Below are 27,767 nucleotides of genomic sequence, written 5' to 3'. Positions count from 1 at the left end.
CAGAGTCGCGGTTGGGATGTTTGGATCGGGAAGCTTTTTTTAGTGGGAACCTAGTGCAAAACGCAGCCTTTTATGAAAATCCATACAAATCACGGTAAAAAGTCGTCTAAATTCACCAAAAAAATTACACATGTAGATGATATTATGATACATAATCTTGTAAAATATCTTGTCCAAACTCAACTTCATTTTTGAGATATAAAAATAACAAATTTCTCAAAAACGAAGTCGAGTTTGGACAAGATATTTTACAAGATTGTGTATCATCTACATGTGTGATTTTTTGTGAATTTAGACGAATTTTTTGCCGTAGTTTGTACGAATTTTCACAAAATTGTGGTTTGCACCAGATATGTTTCTTTTTTAGTTTCCGGAATCTCGATATTTAGAAGTATTAAATGTAAATTATTAATAAAATCTATCATGTAACTCCTAAATTATTTTGTCAGACAAATATAATAAATTTAATTAATTTATAATTTACTACAGTAATTTTACAATAATCTAATGAACTTTCTTTCTAACATTTCCTAAAAGAACAAAAACTTTCTTTTTAACCTCTATTTCAAAATAATTGAAAGCTTTTAATTTAAAATGTTTATCTTTGACCAACATTATCTTTTTAAATACTACATTAAGTAAATATGAAAAGTAAGAGCAACTCCAAGTGACTCTATTTCTATTCCAATTATTAGGAATAGAGATTTTGATAGAAAAATACCCTCCAAGAGCTTCTCTAAGTGGTTATCCAAATATAGTCATCATCTATTTTGGATTTCTCATTAGCCAAAGATAGATAGCGAAAATGACTCTCTAGAGTGTAAATAGAATATAGAAAAGCTGTTGGATAGTAAACATGTATAGAAAATAATTTTTATGTAGATGACTCTCCAAATGATGATTTAGAGAGTGAAATTTAGAAAGACTCTTCGAGATGCTCTAATAGTTGATTTGTTATCAAAATATTTTATTTCTATCTATTCGTACAAACGTTCTTACAAAATATGAAAGGTCTAACATTGAATAGTGAACTTAAAATTACTCTCTCTGTCTCAAATTATATTGGTTGTTTTGATTTTTGATAGTCATAGTTTTTCTATGCACCTAGATAGCTATATTTAGATATACATAATGTCTAGTATATAACAAAAAACTATGTTCATAGAAAATCAAAACAACCTATAATTTGAAAAGGATGAAGTACTAGATATAAATTTTTTACTACCAATCCTGTGCAAATTTATCAATTTGATATAAATTTTACAGATCTTGTGGCTGTTTGTTCATAACATATCCAAAAAAAATCAAAAGTAGTTGAGCTCGTGGCCGCCTACCTCCAATGGTTAAGCTAGTGCACTAGTTCAAATCGTGTCTATTTGACAGAAGAGATAGTAAAAGGATTATATCTTTAATGATATGTCTCATAGTATATTGTTCAAAGCATCTTGAGTTTTACAATCTCATTTAACAAGGTATGGAGTTCACTTTGAAGATTGTATACACAGGGTGGTAACGGATCATGATCCCACTACTCTATTCACAATCTAAGTTGGTCCTTATATATTTTTTAGCTCAAAATTGTATAAAATAAGATCCCGATCCTTAGGTTATTTAGGCTAAAATTTGATAACCTTTCCACCCTTAAACATAGTCCTTCATTTTCTCTCTCGTGTAAGCAAAATGATGAAATGTATTCTTATGAGCCTGCTTGTAGGAGGCTGCTGGGCGGAAAGTCGGTCGGAAACTGTGGGCCTAGCTATATTTAGCTTTTGCTATGCGCCCAAAATTTACAGACGAAACTGTGGGCCTCAGTTAATTTTGATGGATATTGCCTACACCGGAATCCCAATGCTAAACTCCACTCAAAAAAGAAATACCAATGCTAAACAGCAACATTCTATTACACAGATCCTCATCGTCAAGATTCTTTTATACTATAAACGTTTCTTACTGCGCTTTGAACCAAAGTTTGAGACCCACATGAAAAGGCCGGCGATGCCAGCCGTTGCTCCTAATCCTGATCGGATGTCTGCAATCAACTCACGCAGATCTCTCAAGGTGCTAGCCAGCAATGGGTCCTCTGCCACGTTCTTCTGATTAGACATCCTCCGCGCGGATCCTTAGCAAAATCAGGCAAAACCTCAGGATATGATTGCTTAAATTATCTCAAAAGTTAGTGCCATCAAACCGGAGATCACCTGGCAGGGCAGGGGGTATCCGCTGGCGAAGTTGAGCATCGGCAGTATGAACAATGCTCATGGAACTTCTTACACCCTTGGTCAATTCTTGACTGATTTAGAAAATGGTGGCATTAGTGATTATGTTCACAAACATGCTCAAGCAAAGAGCAATGGGCAAGTTACGCTGAATCACTACAAGTCGCTAAATTCATGAAAATGCACCGATAATGAAAGAACTCATGGCAGTAAACATTGTATGATTGCTTCAGAGATTGTTCAACCTTCTTTCCACTTATACTCTTTCGAGAATATATGCCAATTTCGTCATCTCTATATAATCAAGCATATACCACAAATATTTGTAAGCTTTCTTCCCAATAGCATTTAATTTATCACAATAGATGTTTGATGCACGGCCACACTGTACTATTGGAGTATGGATTCTATTTCTAGGTAATCAACCTAGCCAAGAATATTGCTATATTTGCATCAACAAATATATTGCTATATTATGTACCATGTGAATCATCAATTTTCGGAGTCAAGCTGAATAATTGCATATGTGGATACGATCAAAAGATACTCTGATAACCAATAAGGGAAGAAGAACAAGTGAGAAATCTCATTATGTTACCTTAAATCACTAAGATCCGCAGCCAAGTCTCCAAGCTCCCTTCCAACCAGTCTCAATGAAGCCATAGATTCAGGTAGTTTCTTTCTTGCTGAATCAAAGTATTTCTCGAGAAACTCTGCCTCCCTCTTACATGCCTGAAAATGGTTACATTCTCATCAGTCATCAATAGTTGCCTTCCTCCCATGAAAAGATATAATGAAAGGGCAACATACCAGCATAGAGCGAATTGCTGCAAAGAATATCAAGCATGCAGATACTGCAACCTACATAAGATAGCAACTGTGATATGGAAAAAGTAATATTCTCATACTATACAAGTATACATATGCAAACTAAGGGGTGCACATACAAATGAAGAATGTAGTCTGAATTACGCATCAGCAAATTTGGCAAGATGTAGACCTGTATGAGAATATTTAATCGGAATCTCAAATAGTTTAGTCAGATAGAGGAAAATTTAATACAAACTACACTTCATGTTTGCAATGACTTTGAATATGATGCACAAGAAGCGTGTAAGTATTTCTGCATGAGTACGAATATAACAGATGCTCTGTGTCTGCGCAGTATCGGGTTTTCTGCAACTTCACCTTCTACATGTAGCAGAGTTGAATTTACAGAGCTCTTAGAATTAGAACCTATGTGATTATGTCATGTGGATAAAAGCCTAAACATTGGCCCTGCTACCAAACGCGCCAAATTCAAACCCATATGAAGCAAATCTGATCTATGTGCATTCGGACAGTCGTCTAGTGTGCATTTTACCCTCAGAGAACAGACTGAATATAAACTCCGTCTCCGCAAGCCTTGCGCGCACAATTGACCCCGCCTTCAAATTTCAATTCTCAGTGTCTGAAGTCTGAACGATGCTCATCTGGTAGCCATCTACTGGATTCTCGAATCTGTATCCTCGCTGAGTCGCTAGTACTAACTCGGGGAGCCGCCGCCGCGAGCACTCGCTGGAATAGTAACGAGAGGCGAGAGACGGGGGCAGGTGGAAGGCGTACCGCGGTGAGGGTGAGCGCCACGAGGTCGCTGCTGCCGCCGCCGCCTGCGCGTTGTGGGGAGGTGGAGGGGGCGGCAGCCACGGATGAGTGGCGGGAGCAGGCGAGGCCCGGGGATGCGGCGGCGTGAGGCGTCGCAGCGGCGGCACTGGATAAACCGCGGACAAGGAGTAGCCGGGCGTCAGGACGAAGGAGGCGCGCGGAGGCGCCGGTGGTCGGGAGCGTGAGCGTTGTGGCGTGGCCGAGGAGCGCAGGCGAAGACATGGCGCTGCGAGCTCGGGTGCGGCAGGGAAGCCGACTCGCTTTTCAGACCCTTTCTTTCTCAGATTTGAAGGGAAAAAACAAACCATTTACTATGAATTTCATGCGAACTTTGTACAAAATTCATGTCTCTGAAACAGACTCTGCAGAGCAAAGAAAGCTTGTCGAAAACCAACGGGGTGAACATGGTAACTGTAAAAACCTTTTCTCTTCAAAAAAAACTGTAAAACCCTTTTTCATCCGTGGAGCTTCTCTCATTAGCTCCATCCATCATCAGTTGCTCTATAGTCTACCCTTTTGCAGGTAGGGTATCTTTCATCCTATCATCCTTTTCAGATTTCAGAACCAAGGACAAACAAATATTGTAGAGCGGCTGTACTCTACTGGTACACATGGGGTCAAAATTCTACAAGGTCTGAATCCTGCGGCTCTGAGAATCGACTTGCAAGTCGCCAACTTGGCCATGGATTGTGGGATGTTCAGTGACGAAGTTTCCAATCTGGAGTAGCGCCTGAAATGCAGAGAATGGTTTCAGATTAGGGCAAAAATACTCGAACTGTGTGTCAATTGAACAATGATGGTACAATACCTCGATGGCGATATCAGTCGGTGTCAGCTTAGAAACATCACTGTGGCCCTGCTTAGCTGCAATCTCTGCACAGATAAATACAGTGTGATGAGATACTTAGTAGGGTATATGTCACGGAACGGGATCATGAAGGGGGCAAAAATGGATCGTGCAAGAACGAGAATAGTACCTTCAAGAGACACTCTTGCATCGGCGTTCGCATAAGCCTCACCTCTTTGCTCCGCAAGCATGCTCAGTTTCGTGAAAGCCTGAAGCAAACTTAGTTCAGCTCTTCGTGCATTTTAACCATAGCAGACAATAGGACAATTTAACCATAGCAGACAATAGGACAAGTAGTAAGATACAAGTAAATGGAAAGCTAAGGATATATTCATTGCAAGTCTTTGCTGGAAGCCTGAGTGCCTGACTAACCTTACAGTTGGGATCTGTCTTATGGAAAAATTAAAACACAACACCAGTTCAAAAAAAATTAAAACACAACAGTTAAATAAGGATGAAAATAAATACCACTGTGTATGGATCGTCAGATGGCTGGTCTAGGAGAGGGCGAGAAGCAGTCCCCACTTGAGCAATACGTTTTGCAAGTGCGTCCAAAGGCACATCCAACCAAACAGATAGACCTTTCTTCATGTAATTCCTAATTTTTGTTTAGAGGAAAGCAATGATAATTACTATTTTTCTGAGAACAAACAGCAAGTTCAAATCACAAGACGGGAAACCAAAGTTATTCTAGTACCAGTTGATTGGCCTAATAACAGCACCACCTCCAGTTGCAACAACTAATCTCCGCATTGAGGACAAATCCCTCAAGACATTACTCTGCAACACAGGAAAGCAGAGGAACATGAAAGTGTCATTCCATAAGGCTTTCTGTTTTCATTACTAAAAGGACAATAACAGTTCAATGAATTACATAAGAAAATATATAAAACTTGTCAAAAGAGCAAACAAAATTCAGCAAGCATTTACCTCATTCTCTCTGAAAAATGCTTCACTATGAACCTTAAATATTTGAGCTACGGAAGGCATGCCAACTGCTTGTTCTACCAACTTATCGCTGTCAAAGCATGAATACCCCAGAACTTCAGCCAATATCTTTCCCACCGTGCTCTTTCCAGAGCCCATCATTCCTGCAGTAAGAACTCACACATTAATTTCTGACGAGGCGAAGACAATAGATCAATATATAACTTGGTCAACAGAGAAGTATCGGAAGTTCAGAACTAACCAACTAGATAAATGCACCGCCCATTCAAGTGGAACAGAACTTCTTCTGATTTCCTCTGCAGTTAACAATGGAAATATATCACAAACATGGCCTAAAAGCAAGGAAATTACAGTGGCACATTTGATTTAATTCATATTAGAACTTTGGTTGTTTACCTTTAACAAGAGGGCCTCGTCAACTGAGTTATGGGAGCTCCCTACATAAGATGAGGAATAAAGAAAGTCAATTTGAGTATTTGACTGAATTACATATATGATGTACTCATATGTATAGCAAGGTTCCGATGAACAATAACAGCTTCCAAGTAATGAACTGATGACAACAATAATAAACAGCTTAAGTAGTCTAAAATGCAATCAAATATTTCCACAGCAAAAAAAATTTTGCCTTTTCCCACTATATATGTAGCTTAACGGCAGTAGTGCCTTTACCACAAGTCTTTACTCAACCATCCCAATCGTAACTAATTCAAATCACATCAGTTCAAAGACAAGAATAGTCTCCAGGTTGTGGATTTGACCTAGCCAACCATCACCTACTCCGGAGTTTCGACCAAGCTCCGTTACCAACCCCCAGCGTTTACTCCAACTAAACAACAAACCAACCATTTTCCATCTTTTTTGCCACCAAACCCGCTAAGTTAGAACACGATCCGCATACAGCTCCAAAGATACTCTTTTTTCTGACTGAATCAAATGCCAGACGCATGCCCACCTCCGAATCAACTAAATCCAACCCTAAACAGATCATGGTATCATCGGCCGATCGCCAAATTCCTGTCAACTCACGCGGGGTGGGGGTGTGTGTGTGTGTGTTGGGGGGGGGGGGGGGGGAGCTCACCTCGCGATGCCCTGACGCAGCAGAGCGGGGCGACGGACTTGGTCCCGGGAGCCCGCACAGCCACGGCTGCCGCTCCGGCAGCTCCTCCAACCCGCAGGCTCCCCACCCGGGCCTGCTTCTCCCAGCCGAGGAACGCGCCTCGGCGCCCGCCGGCCCCGGCACCGGCGCCAGGCGCGCGTGCCTGCATCGCCATGCTAGCGCCCACCTCCATTGCTTTTGCGGCACGGGTGCAGATAGCCCTGCGACGCCGGCTGGAGGGAGGCAGGGAGGAGGGGGCACAAGAGGGAGGACGGTCGAACGGGCGACGGAGGGCGGGCGCGGGTGGCGGGGAGCGAAGTGGTGGGCTGGTGGCTGCCTGCCTCTTGACGGCGAAGACAGACAGCCAGGGCAGGGGGCTTGCTTTAAATAGCGCGACCGGTCAAGGCGGCCAGCGAGGACGCTGACGTGGCGCACACTCACTTGGGCGGCGGAGGAAAGGGCGCGCACTTTCCTGTTGATCGGATCGGGTCGGTCTTACCAGAGCCCAGAGCGTGGCATGCAGCGCGGAATTTATCATTTACCCCCACATGAGAAACCGGATTCGCGGAGGAGTGGTTGCTGGTTGGTTGATGGCTTGTGTTGATTGATGCTGTGAGCTGTTCCGGATCAGTTTGCTTTCATTTTACAATGTGTATCCTTCTAGTTGTTCCCTCATTTTCGAGGCATGTTAGATGTGAATTATTGAAGGAAAATCATTATCAATTATCGTATGTGGAAGGAGAGAGGGAGATGCGAGGGGAAAAAATTGAATTGGCTCTTCTCTGTTTCCCAATTGTTTAGTGGCCCATCATTTTTTTTATTATCCAATCATATTTAAGGCCCGCGCGTTAGTTTTAAGCAGCGTGATAAATTTAGACTGGATGCCAGCTTTTATACTATCTATTACATTAGTTGACAATGAATTTTTTTTTTGCAATTACACAGTACAACTCAAACACTCATATTCACCTCCCTGTAAACACAGGTACGCGAATCCTACTCCTATATATTCATTCGAGATTGACGAACTCAGACACTCACATTCACCTCCGTGTGAACACAGGTACGCAAATCCTACCCCTATATATTCAAGATTGACGAAGTCACCACAGACGTCTCGCTGTTAACGGAAACGTCGCCTACCATTGAAAGCACAACGCCATTAAATTCTGAAAGTTCGCTCTCATAGGTAATCAAACTCAAGACCTCAGGTGCTATTGAGGCTCTTATAACCACTAGGCTATAATTATGAGATAATTATGGCGATAATTATGAGATAACTTAGTATTTCATTTGCAGCTGTGTTCCATGTGTGGCACTGACTCAGCACGGATCGTGCCTGCCCCATAGGCGATAAGGCTAACCTCAACGATGATCGATGAGGCCTCACCGCCTCACCACGTGCAGCCAACTGGCGTAGGTAGGACCGCAACGTACACCGACAGGCGAACCATCAACAACTAGTTTAACTCGTCGGCACCGTCGATCCGCCGCACCAGATTGCAGCAGCAGAGATCTGTCCAACGAAACGACAACGCATGCTGCGAGAGCGGCCTTTCTGGCAAAAAAAAAAACAGAAAACAAAACAAAACACGTGCATGTGAACATCACATTGTCCTCTTCTGGTGCCGGTCGCAGAACGGGGTCACGAAGCCGCATGGCTCCAAGCTACCTCTTTGCCGGCGCCCAGCTGCTACCGGGGTAGTAGCTGCGTGCGTAGGCAGCAGCAGCGGGAAGCAAACGGCATCCGTCAGGTCAGTCCATCACGCACCAGCACCACGGCACAAGGCAGCTTTGCCGTAGCATGACCATCCTTGGACGCGAGGAAACCCACCACATTTCCAGAAGTTGGGAGATAATGTACAGTACCAAGGAAATGAACAGCGCATTGCCTGCGTCACTCAGCAGACCAGGGCAGTCGTGTAAATTTATTTGCCCAACCAGTAATGAGAAATTTCGATATTTGACATCGAATTTGATTAGAAAATAGCTAGATTATCAGCTCTGGGACAAAACTTTTGGAGCTATTTACAGTTCGATCAGGCCTATCGGTTGGGAACCCGTAACGCTACAACATGGGGTGTATCACGAAAACTTGGCGTTTTATAAGCCATTTTGCTATCAATACATGACAACAGCACTGTTCTAATGACTCGGGGGTAAAAAAAGATGGGGGGTGGGCGGCAAGAGAGTGACCAGACTGAAGTAACTGAACAGTTGAAGCCTGAAGGAGCGGGCCGAGGCGTGGAGCAGATGTTACTTGCCTACATTGAGCCACTGCTGCTGGTTTCCTACTATGAAATTTGGGCTCGTACGCTCCCAAAACAATGTGGGGAAACTTACTACGGGAGTATGTTAGCTGCCAAACCCGAACGGTGATTTGCTTCTACTGCCACCTTCCCCATACTGCTCATTCCATTTTCTTAGCTCGTTCATGCTCGTCGCATCGAAAGCAACTGATGGGCTTACCTGCACAGTGAAAACAGTCATGACTTGAGATACATACACATCCTGGGAAAGATCTGCGCAGGTGAAGGAAGATACAGTAGTTTACAATACCTTGGACTTTGCCTGCACAAAGTCATCCAACTTCAGTGCCCTTAATGAAGTTTTCGTGCTACCAGTGTCTCCCTAAGAAAAGATGGCAACAATATGAGCAAACATGGAGCTTGCGGAACATGCCCACAGTGATTAACAAGAATGCAAGTACTAATATCAGAAAGCAAGAACAAGCTACCTTGCTTTCTTGTTCTAGAAGTTCATGGACTGGCCTATATGCTGCAGCTATGCATAGATTCTGCAGAAAAAGGCATAAAATGACTCCACACACGCACAGGAAAACAACAGCCAGTAGATTTTTGTGATGCTAGAGGGAAAATCAGAAGAGTAATGGAGGGCTTAAGCATAGTACCTTCAGATCACTTCCAGAGTAACCCTCAGTCGCATTAGCAAGTTCATCGAATCTAAAATCAGATTCCAGGTTTTCTTTGGCAAGTAAAATTTTTAGAATTTTCATTCGATTCTTGGCATCAGGCAGATCAATTAATATCCTATAAATTGATTGAACAATCATCATTTTACTAAGTCAATCAAGCCCAAATGTTCTTTGAAATGAATAAGGAAAATATATGCAGATCTTACCTCCTAGGTAAACGCCGTATTACTGCATCATCTAGATCAAAGGGGCGATTTGTTGCGCCAAGAATAAGGATCCTCTGGTCCTCTTTGGACCTTAGACCATCCCAAGCTGCCATAAATTCATTTCTCATCCTTCTCGTTGCCTCATGCTCATGTGCACCACCTCTTGCACCAAGTAAGCTGTCGACCTGTCATTATTAAATTGAAATAGTATTTGAATCGTGAGGTAACATTGGAAATGAAAGTAATTAAGAATGATGGAAACACTCAGGATATCCTCCAGAATACCAATGACCATGTAACTGTGTTGAATTGAAACAAAAGCTACCTCGTCCACAAATATTATTACAGGAGCCAGTCGACTAGCGAAGGAGAAAAGGGCCTTGGTGAGCTTCTCAGCATCTCCAAACCACTGTTAACAGAGATAGATGAGCAAAGTGAACAGAGGTGAGCAACATTATGGTACACTCGAGCTCTGTGTTGAGAAGTTTCATCAAAGTCATGAAATTTTGATTTGTGGTATCTATTTCATATAGGGGAGGAAGGTACACCAGCAAAAAGAGAAGGCAAGGCTTACACTACAGATGCAGCCCTACCTGCTGTTAACTAGGAGATAGAAGAGATTAGCCCTATGGCACCAGCATATTTCATGGAAGAGTAATATATACCATATACCCAAAGATTATAGTTATGTTTGCATTACATAAAGAATCCCCAGTGATACATATGACAGCCTCCAAGGAAGTATGCTGACAGCTATACCATATCCCCAGTGATACATATGACAGGAAATTTGATAAAGGAGATAGAAAAAGAGGAAGGGCTAATCATGCAGTCAAGTATCCGTAAGTTACCTAATAGCATAAAACTCAATGTGAAACAAAGGAAGGATACTTTCAGAATTCAGATGATATAAAATTGATATGTATTCTCAGTTGCCACAACGTGACTCATCAAACCATACAAACAATAGACTAGATACAAATAAAACTACCTTTGATGTGAGAGTAGAACCAGTTATGCTTATAAAATTTGCTCCAGCTTCTGTTGCAAGTGCCTTTGCCAAAAGTGTTTTTCCTGTTCCAGGAGGCCCAAAAAGCAATATACCTTTGCAGGGCTGAAGAAAGGTCAAAAATGAGAAGGAAACAAAATGCCATGGTGAGCATGCACAATGTTGAAAGAAAAGGTGTGAAATCTCAGACAACATAGAAGAGGACATCTAAGACTTCCAAGGCTTGTTTCCCATGGACTTAGTAACTTGGTTGTTAGCTTCAAATATATTTGGGTCTTTTCATGATTTCATCCATTACATGTTGACATGCAAGTATGTAACTACTGCAGTAATTTGTTCCATTGATGAGAAGTTGACTGAATGCACAAATACTATACTAGTATATCAGTGGCGTAGAATTTAGAAACAGATGCATAAATGCAAAGACAGAGTTGTACTCAGGTTGTTTCTTCCCTAGAACATTATTTTCCATGTTTAGCTACAGAGTGGCAATGTTATGCAGGCCCATGCAGCAGGTTAAGTTAGGAATAAGTCATAACTTAGGAGTCAGATGGTTTACATATAATATATAATCAAAAGGGAAGTGGCAACAGCAAACCGAGTTCACTATCAGAAACCCAAATTCATAAGGAAAATAATACCCTTAACAAGTTGCCGTGAGAAAAAAGCTCTGGCCTCCTCATTGGAAGAGTAACAAGTTCATCAAGTGTCTTTTTGACATCCTCAAGAGCACCAATATCATCAAACTTAACTCCAATTTCATTGGAAGGCACAACTGCTGAAATGAAATTGCACTCGTACTCATCTTTCGCCAACAACTGCAGTGAAGACACCTTTTAAGGTTGGGCACTCCCACAGGCCACACAATACAAAGAATTTCTAGGAAGAAAAAAAGTATGCCTTATAATAAAAGCTTAAAACTAAAACTACCTTCATGTTTTCAGATGGCTTCTTATTGGAAGCCTCCTGCTCCTTCAACCTCCTAATTGCTAGGTCCAGACTTGAAAAAAAAACAGAGAGAGAGACAATAGCGTCAGTTAGATGGTTTGGACATGTCCAACGAAGGACTCCTGAGGCGCCGGTGCGTAATGGGGTTCTTGAGCGGGTCGATAATGTAAAGAGGGGTAGAGGTAGACCTAAACTGACGTGGGATGAGTCGGTTAAGAGAGACCTTAAGGATTGGAATATTTCTAAAGAGATAGCTTTGGATAAGAGCACTTGGAGACTAGCTATCAATGTGCCTGAACCTTGAACTTATTTCTTTCGGGTTTCATCTCTAGCCTACCCCAACTTGCTTGGGAAAAAAGGCTATGTTGTTGTTGTTGTAGAGACAATAGCGTCAGTTAGTGACCAGCCAATACGGATGGCCGACTGCCATGACCCACTGATACACTACCTTTCATGGGGAATGAGCAACCTATCACCCTTTATGGAAGGATTAACTGCTGATGATAAATAGTGACTCCTAGCCCATCCAACAACCATCTCTGCTCCTGAAATCAACAATACATACAAAAGAAGTAAGCACTGGTCCTGCTCCTGGCAACACCTTAGGATTGGCGTCAGGAGTTGCATTCACTAGGAAGGAGAAATGAAAACTTTGATCTATAATGTAAGGTCAATCATAAGGGCCTGCAACTATATAGTTGGGCCCAGATTGATTGTGCACTCATCTGGTACAGTTTTGTTGTGGTAAGTGTGCACTGTGCACAGTGGCAATCACAGCACCTCGGGAAGAGCAATGCTCTAGGTTAAAATAATGATTGGACCCATCAAATAAGAATCCATACCACCAAGATGGCTTTCCAACCAACTTCAGGTTGAAGTGATCAATTCTGAAGTATAATGTGATCAGCAGAATATAAAAAACATTATTCAGCCCAGACTATAGCATATGAATCAAAATATGGATCCAGATACCATACATACTTTGTTTTGTCAAAGCAACACCCTCCGACTTGACATGCGATAGATCCTCACATGATAGCTCATGTTCTTCAAGCACCTATATTTACCAATCATGACATAAAACAGGTGCTTCATGAAGTGATACTCGATCATATAATATATGTAGGCCAAGAAATGAAAATTAACAGAGAGGACTGAAGTTAGAGATTAAAACTCAGAAGCAATTCCAATACCTTGTGCAGCTCTACAAGGTTATACCTTGAAATGATTATTTTTTTGTCCTCCTCAATTTGGTTATTGAAAACTCTCAGTTGCTCATCATCCTGAATATTGAAAGACAAATATTATCGTAAACAAGGCTCAAGAGCTAGAGCATTATTCAATGTAGGAAAGCATGCGGTGAGCAAGTTATTGAACACCAACAGTGTCGGTACCCTGTAGCAGGAATACCCACTCCTACTGCAGCAAGGCAGGACTCGCGTAGTCATCCGTAACTACGTCATAAGGGGCGGAGCAGCCGGGCCCCACGGGTCAGGCTCTTACCTCACCGGGCCAATGGCCCCAGACCCGCTCCCCGCTCTGGGACGGGTCCGGAGACGCCACGTGTCCTAGAGGAGGGGAAGCTCCGAGCCAACAGCCGAGGGCTCCGACCCCCCCATAGGGGTCCGGGACCTCCCGCAGCCATCCGGACCTCCCACGCGCGTAGAACCAACATACCGCCGGGGGGGTCCGGAGCCGCCACGTGTCCCGCAGGCGCGGGCGCGGGTCTTCCACTGGAAGACTCGCCCACCCACCGCATTCAATGCGGGTGGTTGAGGCGTGCTCTGCCGCCGCGGCACGCGGGGCAGCCTTTTTCAGGCCTCACTGTAGACCGCATATTACCGAGGTACACAGTGCAGCCACATGCGCCGCATCCGCGCAGAGCCCGTCTGCCGCATTAAATGGATACGACGGCACGGCACTTTCACATCATACTGCCTACGCCACAAGCTACACGGCCCGTTCAGCTACGCTGCAGGCAACGCCGCAAGCTACACCCTGGCGCCGTTTCGACAAGACAGAGCATGGGTATGCAGGACGGAGGATTCCCAGGAGCAGAGCAAGAAAATCCAGGAATAAGATCCCCTTTGCCTGCAACGCCATAATATATGAACAGTATGTTATTTTATAATACATCGATTGGGCCCACCTGTCGGGGACCCAACGGCCATGTACGCACCTCCCTTGAGATATAAAAGGGAGGCGCTCGCTACAGATTCTCAGACTCACTCTGGACTCAGCACTAAGCTCTCTCAGACTCTCTCGAGACTAAGGGAACACAAGCAATACAACACACAATGGACGTATGATATTACGCTCCGACGGCCCGAACCACTCTAAACTAGCTGTGTTCATCGTGTTCTTCCACCAAGATCGAACTAACCCTAGCTAACCCCCGAGTACTCACCCTCTGGGTTTAGGCGGGTGCACTATGCCACCAGGCTGTGAGTTTGCACACCACGACAAACAGATATTGATGTAACAACAAACAGGAGACATTATCATCAGATGTCAGCAGGTGAGCGAAGTCAACATGTTTCACATATCAACACTTTGGAAATAAGGAACTGATAGGATGTCAGCTTACCTTTGGAAGAGGAATAAATAATCTATTTTTGAAAAGCTTCGTTATGTCACTGGACCTTGAAGGCTTCCGTCCTTTTATGTCCTCTACCAGCCGCTTCAAGGATGATGGCTGAATACATTTCATAGTAATAGGGAGTTTAGGCACTGCTGGTGCAATCCACCATGCCAATGAACTCTATGATATAGTGCTAAGAAAGAGGAGCTACTCAGACCAGTTTAAAATTTAAAAAGAAGTAGGCTTTAAAGTTGCACAACAATGCAGGGAAGGACACAGTTTGTGTATCTTTCTTTTCTTCCTTTTCACCTAGTTTGTTTTGCTGGCTATAAACTACAGTTCAGCAATTGCCAGGGAGGCCATCAAGAAGCACTCGTTGCTCTAACGCTACACTTGGCATTGCAGTGGCTTTTGGTAGCACTTCTGCTTTGCTCCCGACAAAATACTCTCCAGTCACAAAAAGATCACTTTGGAAACCGACAGTCACCAACAAGCTACTTTGACTACTAATTATGAGTATAAAGTATATGCAAAATGCAGCAAAGCTATAATATTGATAAACTATATCTCAAAACCAATCTAGGATATCGATGGTCACTTGGTCAGAGTAAACCCGCTGATTGAACACAACCCAAAATGACACTAACACTCTTCTTTGACTGGAGGGAGCATAAATCAATTGGTAGCCCCTTTTAATAGCTGTAGCGGTAATTTTTTACTAGAATAAGTAAATTTCTTTTACTAATCACACCTCAAAGCAATGCAGTACAACACTGAAAAAGGTGGATGAAGGAATCTTGTCAGACCTGACTGTGCAGCCTTATGCACCTATAGAACTAAAAAGGCCAGCAAGTAGTGTCAACTTGCACGATTCATTCTCAGAACAGGCAGAATAAGACCATGCTTTGCAGGAATATAATGATAAAATCCCAGCTTGTACTCACGAAGGATAAACATAAATAGGCATTGGTTTTGCATTTTTTTCTCTCCAAAACAAGCATGCCGTTAGGCCAAGCATAATGATGTCTAGTTTCGATACAATCCTGAACTAGTAAATTATCCAACGGGCAACGGCAACCGACTATTAAAAAAAAATATGGCTCCGTGCTAATGATATGGCCGCCACGTCAACCACAATAACGAGCGCTTGCAGGAATATTCGGCAAATGGGCTAAACAACATCAGCATGATAAATTGTTACTAATTGTGTTCCCATCACGAGTCACTATAATTGCAACTACTAGGACCGGAAGCATTAGATGGAAAAACTAAAGTTTGTTAGGCACATTTTACGTGGTAAAAAATCTAAATGAGCAGAAGCAAATACACAAACAACTGGAAGAATAAATGTTTTCTGGACCAGTTGCAACAGGGAAGGATCAGAAAACAAGCATATCTTCTTTAGCAGGTTGGCAAGAAAATTACCAGCGGAGGCAGACGAGCCAGATTACGGAACAGCAGAGTCCTCTGTGTTTAAGCAGAACCCACATAAGAACCAACAACAAAATATATAATTGAGTGCAAGCAGGTAGAGATAATGGAGCTTATATGGCTTACAGGTTCTTTATCCTTAGGTGCTGCTGTTGATGCATCCGCTATGTTCTGCCCACATATCAAAACTAGAGGTCCAGTAAGTTGATCAAACATTTCTTCTACCTTCTCAACAAATTCTCTGCGATTTGATCTTGGAACTGCCCTAGACAGCCACTGGAAACTGTCTGGAAAGTAAACAATGGCTGGTTGTAGAGATGGCAGTACCTATTTTTGTAAACATAACATCATAAGGAGACAAACACTCGTGAATATTGTCACTTGTACAACAGACTGAGTGGTGAACCTATGCAAGCAGATGCATGTGCACAGGAGAAAGGAATATATCAAGATAATACAAGTTATATACAAGCAGTTATATTCAGATAAAATACCTCGCAAAGTGCTTCAATTGCAATATGCCAATCTTCCGCCTGAGTATCATGATCATGCTCAATATCCTGAGCTAGAAGTACAAAAAGAAAACAATGCTAAATTACAGACATGTCCAAACTGAATATAGCAAATATGGATGCTTGGGACTAGAAGCATACTGTCAACCCAGTAAACTGCTGGTTTAGCATTTTGCACTTTGTCTGCTTCATCTTTGTTACCATCAGCCACCACCTCCTCAGGAGGGTCAAATATAACAGCCACTTGATCACCATTGATCTCATACACCTCTCCACGCTGTCCATTTGATAAAGTTCTGCAATTATAATAGATAGAAGAATGTTCAATTATAAAGGATTTGTACTTACTAATGTTGAGAGATAATAATGCATTCCCCATTGGCAAAGGCTCAAGCATGCAATATAAGGAAATACAACCAGGAAACCAAGTCATCCATCAAAAACAATGTTGGAAATAAGGCTAAGCAAGTGTATATAACTATATAAGATTCTGAATCTATGTATCACTTATAAAACTAAGCAGAATAAGAATACAAGCGTTTCCAGAGAAGTGGTGACATGTACAATTTACCCATTGTTTATTCAAGGTACGAACTCATCTTAAAAAGTGTAGCAAGGAATGTTAAAATGAAAAGTCCATCAGCCCTCGCAACCACCCCAAAGGACAGCAATATTGGCAACTAATGCCATGACAATGTGCAAAAATAGGCTGAATAGTTCTAATCTTAAATACTTCATCCTTATTTCCATTTTTGTTGAGAAAGCTAGAAAAGTAAAAAACGAATTAACTTGTGATAGTCATGTAAAAAGATGATGCGTCAAGGCACAATTAGCTGAAATGCTGATGCAACAAAGAATGCCGCAAAAGAAAATCAAAATTTTCCTGCACTATTTTCTATACAAATACAGGAAAGACTTATCCACCCACCTGCCACTAATAAAGGTATAGGCATTCTTTGAGCCATCTTGAGTAGGTACTTTCCCCAAAATGATCCTGTGATTTGACATATATTATATGCATTATGATTAGTGTAAAAATACTAGATCAGTATGACAGCCCGTAAGACCATAACCATGCTAAGAAAAAGGGTCAAGGGAAAAGGTTGGATAGCTAATATGCAGTACAAACATGTGGTAACATGCCCTCCTGACACTCATCACAGACCAAGTTATAGGTTTGGAGGTTAGAACTAGGAAGGTTGTCCTGTGACTAGCTTTGAAGTCTTTGAGTAGGATCAATTTCACCACAACCACTGAATGTTCATACACAAATAACAGAGAATGTAGACAGACATGGGCACATGTAGACACATAAGGTCACAAATGTGTGTGCGCCAATAAGGGTGCACCCATGTTTCTGCTTGAGCCCTCTGCTTATTGTGTATCCAAATGCATAAACAGACATCCCACATAAACAAAGCCCACACACTGAAATTCCTATCAAATGGAAATTTTTTATATCATACAAGCTCACATTATTATAGCATACAAAATTTATTTCAAGAGCCATAGATCAGATACTTGAATCATTGTGATCAGCTTTGTTTAGTTAGAAAATGGTGCGGCTACTAAAATGAATTGCCAATAATGTGTGGTATAGACAGATCCAAAGAGTGGCAATGAAAAGGATTTCAAAACAAATGTGGCCCACAAAACCAAAATGACGATAGCATAGCTTTCAACAAGTACCTATTATCTGCTTCAACAACCACTGATGCGCCAACGTATTTGACCCTATCTCCTGAAAACAATAATGAGAAAGGTTTAATTTGGCTATGCCTTCATTCAGTGTTCTGCCACTTTTGTAAGTGATAAAAGAGTCCAGCCTGAATTCCATGTTGCACAAAAGCAATGTATGTACAGTTAACAGTCCAGATGTACTTTGTAGGTAGCCCATAAAATAAGCTTCAACTTAAAGAGTGGCTACATGGTATGACTGCAGTACTGCAATATAGTGAAGTGTCGTTATGGTAAGGACGTAAGGTGGTTCTTGGGTTCACCCTAACAGTGTAACTGTAGAGTGTGATTGGGTACGTGCCTGATTTAGGCCAACAGGTGTTATCCAAAGCACAGAACAATGGTAACACATTAAACAAAGGCCAACTTATTTCTGTGGCATGACATATTAGCTCAAAGCACAACAGAAAAACTTAGCCTACCAAATCCGCTGAGAAGGCTCAACGAGGAAATAGCTACTCACCAAATATGATCAAAGGAATCAAAGTTTAGCCCATAAAAAAGTACACCATGCCACATATTGGGAGCAGATCATCATCATTGTTATATAGTTTAGAGCCAGCTTGGTAAAAACACTCAGTGCTGAGAACAAAAAAGATGAAGTCATTTTACCCTTTTGAAGAGATCTCTTCTCTTCTTCGGATGACTCAGCAGTGCCAGAGGATTCTGCTGCTGGAGAACTTTCCTGTATACCAACAACTCTCTGCAAGCACAAGCAGTGAAGCTATAAATTGTAAGGCAGAAAGAAAACAAACCAAAAGATTTAAAGAATCAAGAAACAATTTATTTCAACAAGGATTAGCGTTTGTAGTAGAAAGAAATAAAACAGCATCACATGTGGTAGGTTTAAATAGGATTCGATGTTATGCAGTACTACTGGTGTTAGTTTTAACAAGTATATTGTTGGTAATCTAGGTCTCCCAATCAGACATAAATTTTAGTTGGTATAGGTAAAGGTAAAAGAAAACACAATATTTTCTAAATAGAATAAAAAGAACCAGGTATATTGACACAAGGCATAGGTAAGAATCTGATAAAAAAAGTCATAGGTAAGAATTGTCAGGTGGCATTATATTTTTATAGTTTTCGCAGCTTGATAGAAATAGAAACCTTGGCAAACTCCTCAAGAGTGCATGGAACTAGCTTCTTTAGGTCTGCCACAGATTTAATAGAATGGTCATCATCATCGCTTTGACCAGATTCCTCATCACCTTCGCCATCCACCTCAGATTCGGAACCTTCATCCTCTGACTCTGCATGATTATCCTCTTCCTCACTCTCTGAACAGTCTTCACCACAATCCTACAAGGTCGGACATTAGATCCCAACACAAACTGAGGTATTAAGATATTTAATATATGGGGCAGATATCTTACATATGGAGCTAGAACACTGCTGTCGAGAACTAATAATGACGCTCGCAATTCACTGGCAAGTGCCCTCACAAATCTCTCTCGGTACAGTTCAGTCCCTGCATTTTAGCAAAAATAAAATCTCAACATCCATATACGCACGTGGAAGCATATATTGATGAAAACATTGGCTCCATTCCTGACTTCCTAATCAGTACCTGGCAAGCTCTGGAGCAGTATCCTCCCACTGGAGGACTGCAGCCCAGAACCGTACTCCAGAGTTACATCCTTGTGCTGTAGGTGCGACGCCACGCACTCGCTCAGCAGCTGCCTCGTATTCTGGCTGGCAATCGAAAAGACAAGATGCGACTGTGAGCCTCGTCGTACACAAAACAGCAAACAGGTGGCGTGCATGCCCGATGTTTGTCATCCTTACTCGACGTAGTACGGGAAGCTGTTCCACGAGACGCCGGTCTTGTCCCACGGCACGACGCGGCGAAGGAACTCGTTGCGGAAGCGATCGCGCCTGGTGAGGAACGGCGACTCCCGCCGCTTGCGGCCGACGCGGAACTGCTCACCGCTGAGCCACTCCTGCTGGTCCCTCTCCCCGAGCAGCGCGTGCTCCTGCTCGCTGCTGCTGCTGCTGCCCCGGCCGCCGCCGCCGCCGCCGCCACTCCCCGCCGCCGCCGTCTCCGCGCTGCCGACGCCCTCCTTCGAGCTGTAGAACCGGGAAAGCCGCCGCTTCTCGCCGCACGGCCGCGGCGGCGCGCCGAGCCTCCGCACCAGAGCGCCACCGTCTCCGCTGGAGGCCGCCGCGGGGTTGGCGCCGGGCTCGCCCCAGGGTGGCGGGCGCAGGAGGCAGCGCAGCCGCAAGGCACAATGCATCGCGGGCCGAGACGAGAGATCCGCGGCCGCGAGCGGGCTAGGCCTCGGATATGCGCATGCGGCGGCTGGTGGATTGAGACCACCGGGCTGAGGCGTGACCGGCGGCGCAATCGCAATGGCGGGGAGGAAAGCGTCAGGGGTGGTGTTGCGCGACTGGCCGCTGCGACCTGCGAGCCTGCGACGAAGAGCTAGAACCGGGAATACGAGCCCGAACGCCCGGCTCGCCGCCGGTTTGTGGGTCGGGTAGGGTTGGCCGGTTGGGTGAGCTTTTTTTTTTACCTCTCATCTAGATACAGCTGTAGCATCTGTTCCTCTACAGACACACACCTACACCACACACATGCATATTTCACACACACCACAAGTATACAACCAGACTTACAACTATACATGAATATCAAGACGCGTCCATAGAGAAATCACTAGAGTCATCGAGGCTCCGACCCGAGAGATCACTAGAGTCATGAGGCTCCGGCGACGGGCGTATCGCAATCCTTTGTGGCTCCACGCGTTGAGAGGCTCCGGCGACGGGCGCATCGCAATCCTTTGTGACGCGTTGAAAGACTCATCTGAGATTATTTAGGAAATCTACTGTTCCCAAGTGCGAAATCCGCATTGAGCGGCGCTCGAACGCGGACAGCGGGCGCTCCACCAAGCGAACCCAGCCAACCGAGCCAACCGAGCCACGGCTCGTTTGCAGTTGGGTGAGTTCTTGCGTTAGAAGGTTGTTGGTTGCGGAAAGAATGGAAGATGGGCCCGTGCACATTGGATTGCGTTGAGCCGTGGCGGGCGGTTTTTTTATTTTTATATTTTTTATTTTCGTTTTTTACAAAAATATATTTTTGATATGGAAATTTACAGAAATATACCCCAGCCGCCCGGCAGCCGGGCGGCAGGGCCTTATCCGAAAAAAACACAAAAAATAATTGTAGATAGGTCCCTGGGACCGGTCGCCCGGCTGCCGGGCGGCCGGCCCCCCTGGCCGCCCGGCCCCCACCCCTATATATATAAGGTGTTGGCTGCCCCTCACCCCCATTTGGCTTACTAAAAATCCAGAAAAAAAGAAAAGAGAGGGAGGGGTGAGGGAGAGGCAAAGCGGCGAAGCCCTGTCGGATTTTCAAGCCGGCGACTTTAGGTAATTAAAATTTTCTACATTTTATAAATAGATTATGTTGTAATTATTTTTTTTAACAGTAGATTAGCAATCAGTTCAATTATTGTTAGGAGTAATTAGTGGTACATTTAGGTGCAGTTACTTATAGTGATTAGCGTTGATATAGTACATTTAGTGTCAGATTTAGTATTAGAAAATACTAGAAAATTGTTAGACAAGTATTAGAAAATCAAAAAAATGCAAGATAATATTAGAAAATTGTAGAAAATGTTAGAAAATTGTAGAAAATTATAGAAAATGTTAGAAATTTTTTTAGAAAATGTTAGAAAATAGTTTAGCAATCAGTTTAATTATTATTAGGAGTGATTAGTGGTACATTTAGGTGTAGTTACTGATAATGATTAGCGTTGATATAGTATATTAGTAATCTGATTGCTCACTTGTGATTGCTAGGGCTCAACACCATGACATCCTCAGGATCCACGTACATTCTATGGAATAAGGTGACGGAAACAGTCCCCCAAGGAGTCCAGGTGACTATGTGTTTTTGCGGATACTTGTGCAAACTAATGAAATCAAGGGTTTTGGGGGACAACTTTGGCAAGAGATTCTTCATGTGCGAGATTTACGAGTACGACCCGCCCAAGCATTACGGCAAGGACCGAGCAAAGGTACTACAAAACACTATTAGAGTTTGTCACTTTCAGATCTAGTAATGACTTCTAACATGATTTGGGGAAAGACTCCACCGCCTCTATGTGATTTCGTGCAGTGGTTAGACACCGAGCAATCTCAGCAAGATAAGGACCACGTGGAGCGTCAAGCAAGGTGGGCTGCACAAAGGTGGCAACGAATGCTGCATGAAGAACAGATGGAGGAGAAGCACAAGAAAAACCAGGAAGAGATTCAGAAGAGGATTGCAGAAGTGGAACGTCAAAAGGCAGAAGAACGTGTAGCTGATAGGGAGAGGAAGCGGGAGAGGGCCCGCCGTGCTAAGGAAGCAGGGTCTGAAGCTATTAGGAAGGGAAAATATCCCCGGTGCACTCAGTAAAGCATCACCATGTAATCCCGGTATTTTACATTTCCTAAGGCATGTTAGGTTTACTCACAACACGAGGTTATCGTGTTGCACATGCCATGCTTTTCATTGTTCAAGTATCTAGTAGTACGAACGCCTTAGGCCTCTGCTTTGTAATCGTAGCATTGTTTACAAAACTGTATTGCAAACCGAAAATTTATGATTCGTAACTACCCTTCTATTTTCAGTACGCTTTCCAGTTTTTCTAGTGAGATATGAATTTTGAGTTACCAGTCTCTTCTATGTTCTTGGATTGTTCTTCCAGCCATCATATATATAATCAGGGAGCGTACAGTTAAAACTCTATTAAATGCATGAACACTTCTCATCTTGTACAAGCGGAGTCTTTGATTTTTCTTTTCATAATTCTTCATGGAGAATTGAAAAGTACAGAACAACTCTAAGAAATATTAATTACAGAAACTTTTTCTTTTGCTACCGAAGATGATGATGCCTTTCTCCTTTACGGATGCTCTTATCTTGATTTTCTTCTCTGCAATCCCATCTGGTCAACCAGTAACAGACCATCAAGCAAAACACAGAACAATTCAAATAAAGCTTTCAAAACCCAAGCGAGCAATATAATTGAACCAACCTACACATTTAGAACTACAACCAAGAAATGTTACTACACAAATACCTTTGTAATATTACATGCTACAATCTGGTGCAAATACATATCCATACATAACGAAATGTAATTATGACATACAGGTCGGAATACATATCCATACATCTGGTTCAAATACATATGCACACATAACGAAATCTAGACGCGACGGGCTCCAAAATCCGGAGGCAATCCATCGTTGGGATTTCCAGAAGGTCCAACATCAGCACCAACATTATCTTCTTGCATTTTAGGGCACTTCTTGTAAGTGTGACCATCTGCTCCACACAGGTTGCATCTTTTTTTCTTCTTTCCTGCCTCAGACTCATCCATTCCGTTACGGATACGAAGTGTCCGCCGTCGACCTACCCCTCTCCTAGCATCTGGATTGGGAATGTACATTGGAGAGATATTTGATGTAGTGAATGATCCCAGACTGCCTATGTCATATATCTCATGGCCCCAAGTGTGCACAGCGGTTTCTTTTCTGTAATATTGTGAAACAAAAACCCCAGGATCCAACCCAGATTCTGAACATGCCGCAATGACATGGGAGCCCTGCATCTGCAAAAAACCAAAAATCTCAAACCTTTGATCTTGTACTTTACTTTCCTCAAGTTTATTTCCCATAAAACCAAAAATGTAACATGAACTGCTGCACTAGCAGAACTTCCTAATTGTATAAGTCATCCTGTTAATGTTGCATACTATTTCTTTATGATTGTCACATAAGGAACAAATCCTGCAAGAAAATATTTGAATTCCAAGCAGGATGAAAAATGAAAGTAGACAATATGTAGATGAAAGCAGCAAATTATAATGATAATTCCATTTTGCACAGTGAAATTCCATACCTACAGCCGATACGTTTGGTAAGAAAATTTGTTAGGCTGGGGGTGTTGTCCCCACCCCTCCCCTCCACCGCTAATTTAAGTGAACAAGAATGAAGCTTTTGAAGAATTTTGTGACAGATGCATTACCTAACAGTATCAAGTGGATTCGATTTCAGTTAGTACCATATGCTTAAAAGACTAAGTCTTCCTTGAAGACTACCAACTATCAAAGATGCATATTTTATTATTTTTTCAGCCCCAAATTTCAGACAGTTGAAGCTGAAATTGTGTAAATGGATACAAATAAAATCAGTTCATGACTAAAATTCTCATGGTAAGTTGGTAAATGGTAACCCAGGATATGGTTGGGAATCAATAATGTAAAGAATCTACAAATGTGGAAATTTTAGCTTGATTCCTTTGATGAAAAAATCGTAAAAGCACTGTCAGCATACACCTCAAAATTCTTCATAGTTCCATACTTGAGTAATGCTGGTAACAAGCTATAATCTACTTCGCCTCTTAGACATAGGTGCAAATGAGAAATACCAAAAGTGTTGTGTTGTCACAAACCTTGTAGGACAGTGAATATTGGTAGGTAACAGTGGTTGAGCAGCTTAATTCCAAGCTTGCACAGTGCATAAATTTTCCTTCTGCTTCCAAGATGCTCCTCAAATAGGCATACCCAAGAGCTCATCGTGCGAATGTAAGTAGATAGCCTTGCATCTTCTGAGAACCTGTTGATGTGGTGAACCTGAGCTGACAAATTGTAGTCAAGTTCCCACGTTATCCAATTTATCCACATTTCACGCTAGAAAAGGAGCCACCTCACATGATCCCGTATCCAGGATCTCATGACATGTGTAGTAGTCCTGCTCATGACCAGTGTGCCAGCATTTTACCAGTAATCTCTACAGGAACACTGTCCATCTTCAAACTGGTGGAATCTGGCCCTGTCCCGGATAATTATCACCCGGCCATAAGCTTTAGAGATAAGTTTTGCCACCACATGACAGTCTCCACATATTCGGAGATTTTTTATCACTCGAATAGTCTCCCCAGGTGGTGTAGAAATTAATCCGAATGCAATAGCCAGCTTTTCACTGTGGTAGCACAAAGCATACTGCTTTTCCTCCTCCCCAATGTCATGTAGAACATTGCTTGTTTGTGGCTCATATCCCAGTTCACTAATTCTTGACACAATGTTATCTAGTGCTCTGTATATCTCCCTCCATCTATGGTGCTCTTTGTCACCATTAATAAATTTATGCATTACACCATCTATTTCTGTGTAGCTGAAGCCAGGGACTTTCCTCACATCATTGCTTCTCATGGTGTCACGAACTCGACCAACATCCGCCCACCGAGCCTTGGATGCGTACACATTGGAGAGGAGCACGTAGTCACCATCAACATTAGAACCAAGCTCAGCAAGCTTTGCGGCAGCCGATTCCGCTAGCTCCACATTTCCATGCATCTTGGCCACACCGAGCATTGTTTGCCAGAGGACAATATCTGCTGGAAATGGCATACGCATAATCATGTCATGTGCCTCATCAAGGTGGCCTGCACGGCCAAGAAGGTCCACAATGGTGCCATAGTGTTTCATATTGGGAGGAACCCGCATGGAATCGAAAACCCTGCGCCCATCATTGACAAGCCCAGCATGGTTGCACCCACCCAAAACAGCAAGGTAAGTTATTTCGTCTGGCTCAATCCACGCTGGCATTTCATCAAACAACTTCAATGCATCTGCTCCAAGCCCATGGGTGGAAAGCGCCTGAATTGTAGCATTGTAGGACACAAGTGTTCGGTCTTCTAGCTTCATGGAATGGAACACTCGAAGAGCCCGGCTCAATGAGCCACACTTGGAGTACATGTCAATAAGCGCGTTGCAGACACGAACGTTGTTCGCAGTGCCTATGTTACGAGCAAAATCGTGCACACCCAATCCATCTTGTAATGCTCCAAGCTGTGCACATGCAGAAAGCGCGGCGACAACGGTCACCTCATTTGGCTCCTCCCTTGGCAGCAATTCCCGGTAGCTCCCGGCCAGCCTGCGGAACAGCGCCAACGCGAGGTCCGGCTCCGTCCCCTGCGCCAACCCCGCCAGCAGCGCGTTCCATGTGGCCACGTCCCGGACGGGCATCTCATCGAACACCTTCCGCGCGGACCGGAGATCGCCGCACTTGGCGTACGAGTCGAGCAGCGTGGTCATCAGGCGGACGTCGGCGGCCACGCCGAGGCGGACGAGGATCGCGTGGAGCTGGAGCGTGGCGAACGCGCCGGAGCACCGGGCGGCGGCCTTGAGCGCGAAGGAGAGGGAGAGCGCGTCGAGGCGGGGCCGCGGCGGCGCGCCCGCGGGCGCGGGGTGGAGGCGGCCGGCGAGGAGGAGGAGGCAGCGCGCGGGCTGCGGGGAGGCGGCGAGGCCCCGGAGCGCGGCGTTGAGGTCGTTGGTGGCGGGGCTGGGGAGCGAGCGGAGGAGGCGGAGCGCGTGGGGCAGCGCGGCGGCGTGCGGCGAGAGCGCGAGGCGGTCGAGGAAGCGCGCGCGGAGGACCGAGTGGGAGCCGAGGAGGCCCGAGGTGAGGAGGCGAGCGTGGAACTGCTCGTGGTGGGAGGGCGTGGCCAGGCGTGGGAGGAGGGACTCCAGCTGCTGCGCCGCCGCCGCCGCCGCCGCCGCGGCAGTGGACGGCGGCGGTGGTGGCATGGGGCGGGCCTGGACCGGGTGGGCGTGGGTGGGATGGTGCGCGGCGTTATGTTTTTTTCGTCCGTCTTTGTTACGGGCCGAAAACGGGTGACGGCGCCGTGCTTCTGCAAAGTGGGCTTACGGCCGTCTACTTTCGAACCCAGCCCAACTGCCCTCGCGGCCTCGCCGGCCTCGCCGGCCACCCACCGCCAGAGCCCATCATAAAATCACCGCAATTCTGGGCTCGGAAGCAGCCCAGCAGGCCAGCAGCTCCAGCCTCCGGCGACCAGCGCCGTTCGTCACGCGGCGGTCAGCGGCGTTCCGACGCTTCGCCGCCGCAAACACTGACCGATCGCCTGCCGCACCTGCAAGTCCGCACCTGCACGACGAGTTTTTTTCAACTGGCAGGAAAAAAGAGCGGGGCGTGCGCGCGGACCTGCAGCACCGGTCCGTCGTCGCCGGCCGAGGCGGACCGCGGAAGGTTTGGAAGGAAAAAGAAAGAAAAAAAAACACGTCGTGCCACCCACCCACCAAACCCAACCCCGGCACCTCTCCACGGCGACCTCCTCCCTCCACCGTCCGCTGTCGCCGCACCGTGTCCTCCGTTCTCAACGACTAACCTCGCCAACGATTAACGCACGGTTCACGACGACGAGTGGCCATCACGTAGTACTACCTTAAGGGAACACTCTTTTGTGCGGCTTAGGGCCTGTTTGTCTTCGCTCACGAGGAACCCGCGACTGGGCCTCGCGGGGATGCAGAGAATCGAGATTGTGGCTGCGATTTCTGATTCTTGATTTTCAGTACAAACTCTGCCCGCCAATTGAAGCCGCGACGTAGATAATCGACCGTATCGCAAGGTGTTTGGCGGGATTTTTTCGCTTCTCGCGTTCTCTCGCCGGAAAAGCAGCTTATAATTGTATCCAAACATGCCCTTAAGATGTCGGCTAGATGCCGTTCGACTCCGTGATAAGAGAGAGAGTAACAATCCACGAGCACGAGCGCAACCAGTGTCCGTGTGATCAGTTCCAGCGTCTGTTTTTTTTTCTTTTGAAAAGATGCGATCCGTTCCAGTGAAATGTTCGTTTTTGACAAT

The 27,767-nt window shown here is 44.3% G+C and overlaps 4 protein-coding genes across 8 annotated transcripts; all 4 read right to left on the bottom strand.

Annotated features, from left to right (window-relative positions):
- Nucleotides 1-1,672: 1,672 nt before the first annotated feature.
- LOC120670132 lies at nt 1,673-4,111 on the bottom strand. 2 transcript variants are annotated; one of them, XM_039950137.1, is made up of 5 exons: nt 3,822-4,111; nt 3,027-3,077; nt 2,815-2,948; nt 2,199-2,290; nt 1,673-2,119 (listed from the first exon to the last, which is right to left on the bottom strand). In XM_039950137.1, exons 1-5 carry the CDS (start codon nt 4,080-4,082, stop codon nt 1,935-1,937), a joined length of 723 nt encoding a protein of 240 aa, XP_039806071.1. In that variant the 5' UTR covers nt 4,083-4,111; the 3' UTR covers nt 1,673-1,934. The 2 variants fall into 2 exon arrangements, with proteins under 2 accessions (XP_039806071.1, XP_039806072.1); XM_039950138.1 differs by lacking the exon at nt 3,027-3,077.
- Nucleotides 4,112-4,154: 43 nt separating this feature from the next.
- On the bottom strand, nt 4,155-7,121 carry LOC120670131 (shikimate kinase 2, chloroplastic-like). Its single transcript, XM_039950136.1, has 9 exons — nt 6,737-7,121; nt 6,052-6,092; nt 5,897-5,951; nt 5,638-5,798; nt 5,405-5,487; nt 5,176-5,305; nt 4,838-4,916; nt 4,669-4,733; nt 4,155-4,590 (listed from the first exon to the last, which is right to left on the bottom strand). The coding sequence occupies exons 1-9, from the start codon at nt 6,945-6,947 to the stop codon at nt 4,486-4,488; spliced, it is 930 nt and encodes a 309-aa protein (XP_039806070.1). The 5' UTR covers nt 6,948-7,121; the 3' UTR covers nt 4,155-4,485.
- Nucleotides 7,122-8,698: 1,577 nt separating this feature from the next.
- LOC120669921 lies at nt 8,699-20,549 on the bottom strand. 2 transcript variants are annotated; one of them, XM_039949826.1, is made up of 24 exons: nt 19,902-20,549; nt 19,684-19,808; nt 19,490-19,584; nt 19,224-19,415; nt 18,726-18,816; nt 18,066-18,117; nt 17,305-17,370; nt 16,518-16,672; nt 16,359-16,429; nt 15,991-16,191; nt 15,859-15,900; nt 14,440-14,547; nt 13,046-13,135; nt 12,834-12,909; nt 12,301-12,397; nt 11,835-11,904; nt 11,546-11,722; nt 10,887-11,009; nt 10,221-10,304; nt 9,896-10,080; nt 9,666-9,804; nt 9,492-9,551; nt 9,314-9,385; nt 8,699-9,223 (listed from the first exon to the last, which is right to left on the bottom strand). In XM_039949826.1, exons 1-24 carry the CDS (start codon nt 20,348-20,350, stop codon nt 9,110-9,112), a joined length of 2,934 nt encoding a protein of 977 aa, XP_039805760.1. In that variant the 5' UTR covers nt 20,351-20,549; the 3' UTR covers nt 8,699-9,109. The 2 variants fall into 2 exon arrangements, with proteins under 2 accessions (XP_039805760.1, XP_039805761.1); XM_039949827.1 differs by lacking the exon at nt 17,305-17,370 and having other exon boundaries at nt 19,902-20,548.
- Nucleotides 20,550-23,665: 3,116 nt separating this feature from the next.
- LOC120670309 (pentatricopeptide repeat-containing protein OGR1, mitochondrial-like) lies at nt 23,666-26,692 on the bottom strand. Of its 3 annotated transcripts, XM_039950396.1 has the most exons (3): nt 24,559-26,692; nt 24,007-24,132; nt 23,750-23,894 (listed from the first exon to the last, which is right to left on the bottom strand). In XM_039950396.1, exon 1 carries the CDS (start codon nt 26,690-26,692, stop codon nt 24,884-24,886), a length of 1,809 nt encoding a protein of 602 aa, XP_039806330.1. In that variant the 3' UTR covers nt 23,750-23,894; nt 24,007-24,132; nt 24,559-24,883. The 3 variants fall into 3 exon arrangements, with proteins under 3 accessions (XP_039806331.1, XP_039806330.1, XP_039806329.1); XM_039950397.1 differs by lacking the exons at nt 23,750-23,894; nt 24,007-24,132 and adding an exon at nt 23,666-23,716; XM_039950395.1 differs by having other exon boundaries at nt 23,750-24,132.
- Between the last annotated feature and the right edge of the window lie 1,075 nt (nt 26,693-27,767).

This window comes from Panicum virgatum, chromosome 4N, assembly GCF_016808335.1.
Source record: "Panicum virgatum strain AP13 chromosome 4N, P.virgatum_v5, whole genome shotgun sequence".
Lineage (NCBI taxonomy): Eukaryota > Viridiplantae > Streptophyta > Magnoliopsida > Poales > Poaceae > Panicum > Panicum virgatum.
This window is presented reverse-complemented; position numbering and strand designations above follow the sequence as displayed.

What these genes read in the sequence shown, in the direction of transcription:
- LOC120669921 (XM_039949826.1), bottom strand. Translation starts at nt 20,350, where the DNA reads ATGCATTGTGCCTTGCGGCTGCGCTGCCTCCTGCGCCCGCCACCCTGG. An exon ending in AGCAGTTTACTGGGTTGACA is followed by an intron (nt 16,430 to 16,517) that starts GTATGCTTCTAG and finishes TTGTACTTCTAG; the next exon opens with CTCAGGATATTGAGCATGAT. An exon ending in ACCTTGTAGAGCTGCACAAG is followed by an intron (nt 12,910 to 13,045) that starts GTATTGGAATTG and finishes TGGTAAATATAG; the next exon opens with GTGCTTGAAGAACATGAGCT.
- LOC120670309 (XM_039950397.1), bottom strand. Translation starts at nt 26,692, where the DNA reads ATGCCACCACCGCCGCCGTCCACTGCCGCGGCGGCGGCGGCGGCGGCG.
- LOC120670132 (XM_039950137.1), bottom strand. Translation starts at nt 4,082, where the DNA reads ATGTCTTCGCCTGCGCTCCTCGGCCACGCCACAACGCTCACGCTCCCG. An exon ending in GCGGATCTTAGTGATTTAAG is followed by an intron (nt 2,291 to 2,814) that starts GTAACATAATGA and finishes TTTCTAAATCAG; the next exon opens with TCAAGAATTGACCAAGGGTG. An exon ending in GATACCCCCTGCCCTGCCAG is followed by an intron (nt 2,120 to 2,198) that starts GTGATCTCCGGT and finishes GATTTTGCTAAG; the next exon opens with GATCCGCGCGGAGGATGTCT.
- LOC120670131 (XM_039950136.1), bottom strand. Translation starts at nt 6,947, where the DNA reads ATGGAGGTGGGCGCTAGCATGGCGATGCAGGCACGCGCGCCTGGCGCC. An exon ending in ACGAGGCCCTCTTGTTAAAG is followed by an intron (nt 5,952 to 6,051) that starts GTAAACAACCAA and finishes TGTTAACTGCAG; the next exon opens with AGGAAATCAGAAGAAGTTCT. An exon ending in CATTTTTCAGAGAGAATGAG is followed by an intron (nt 5,488 to 5,637) that starts GTAAATGCTTGC and finishes CCTGTGTTGCAG; the next exon opens with AGTAATGTCTTGAGGGATTT.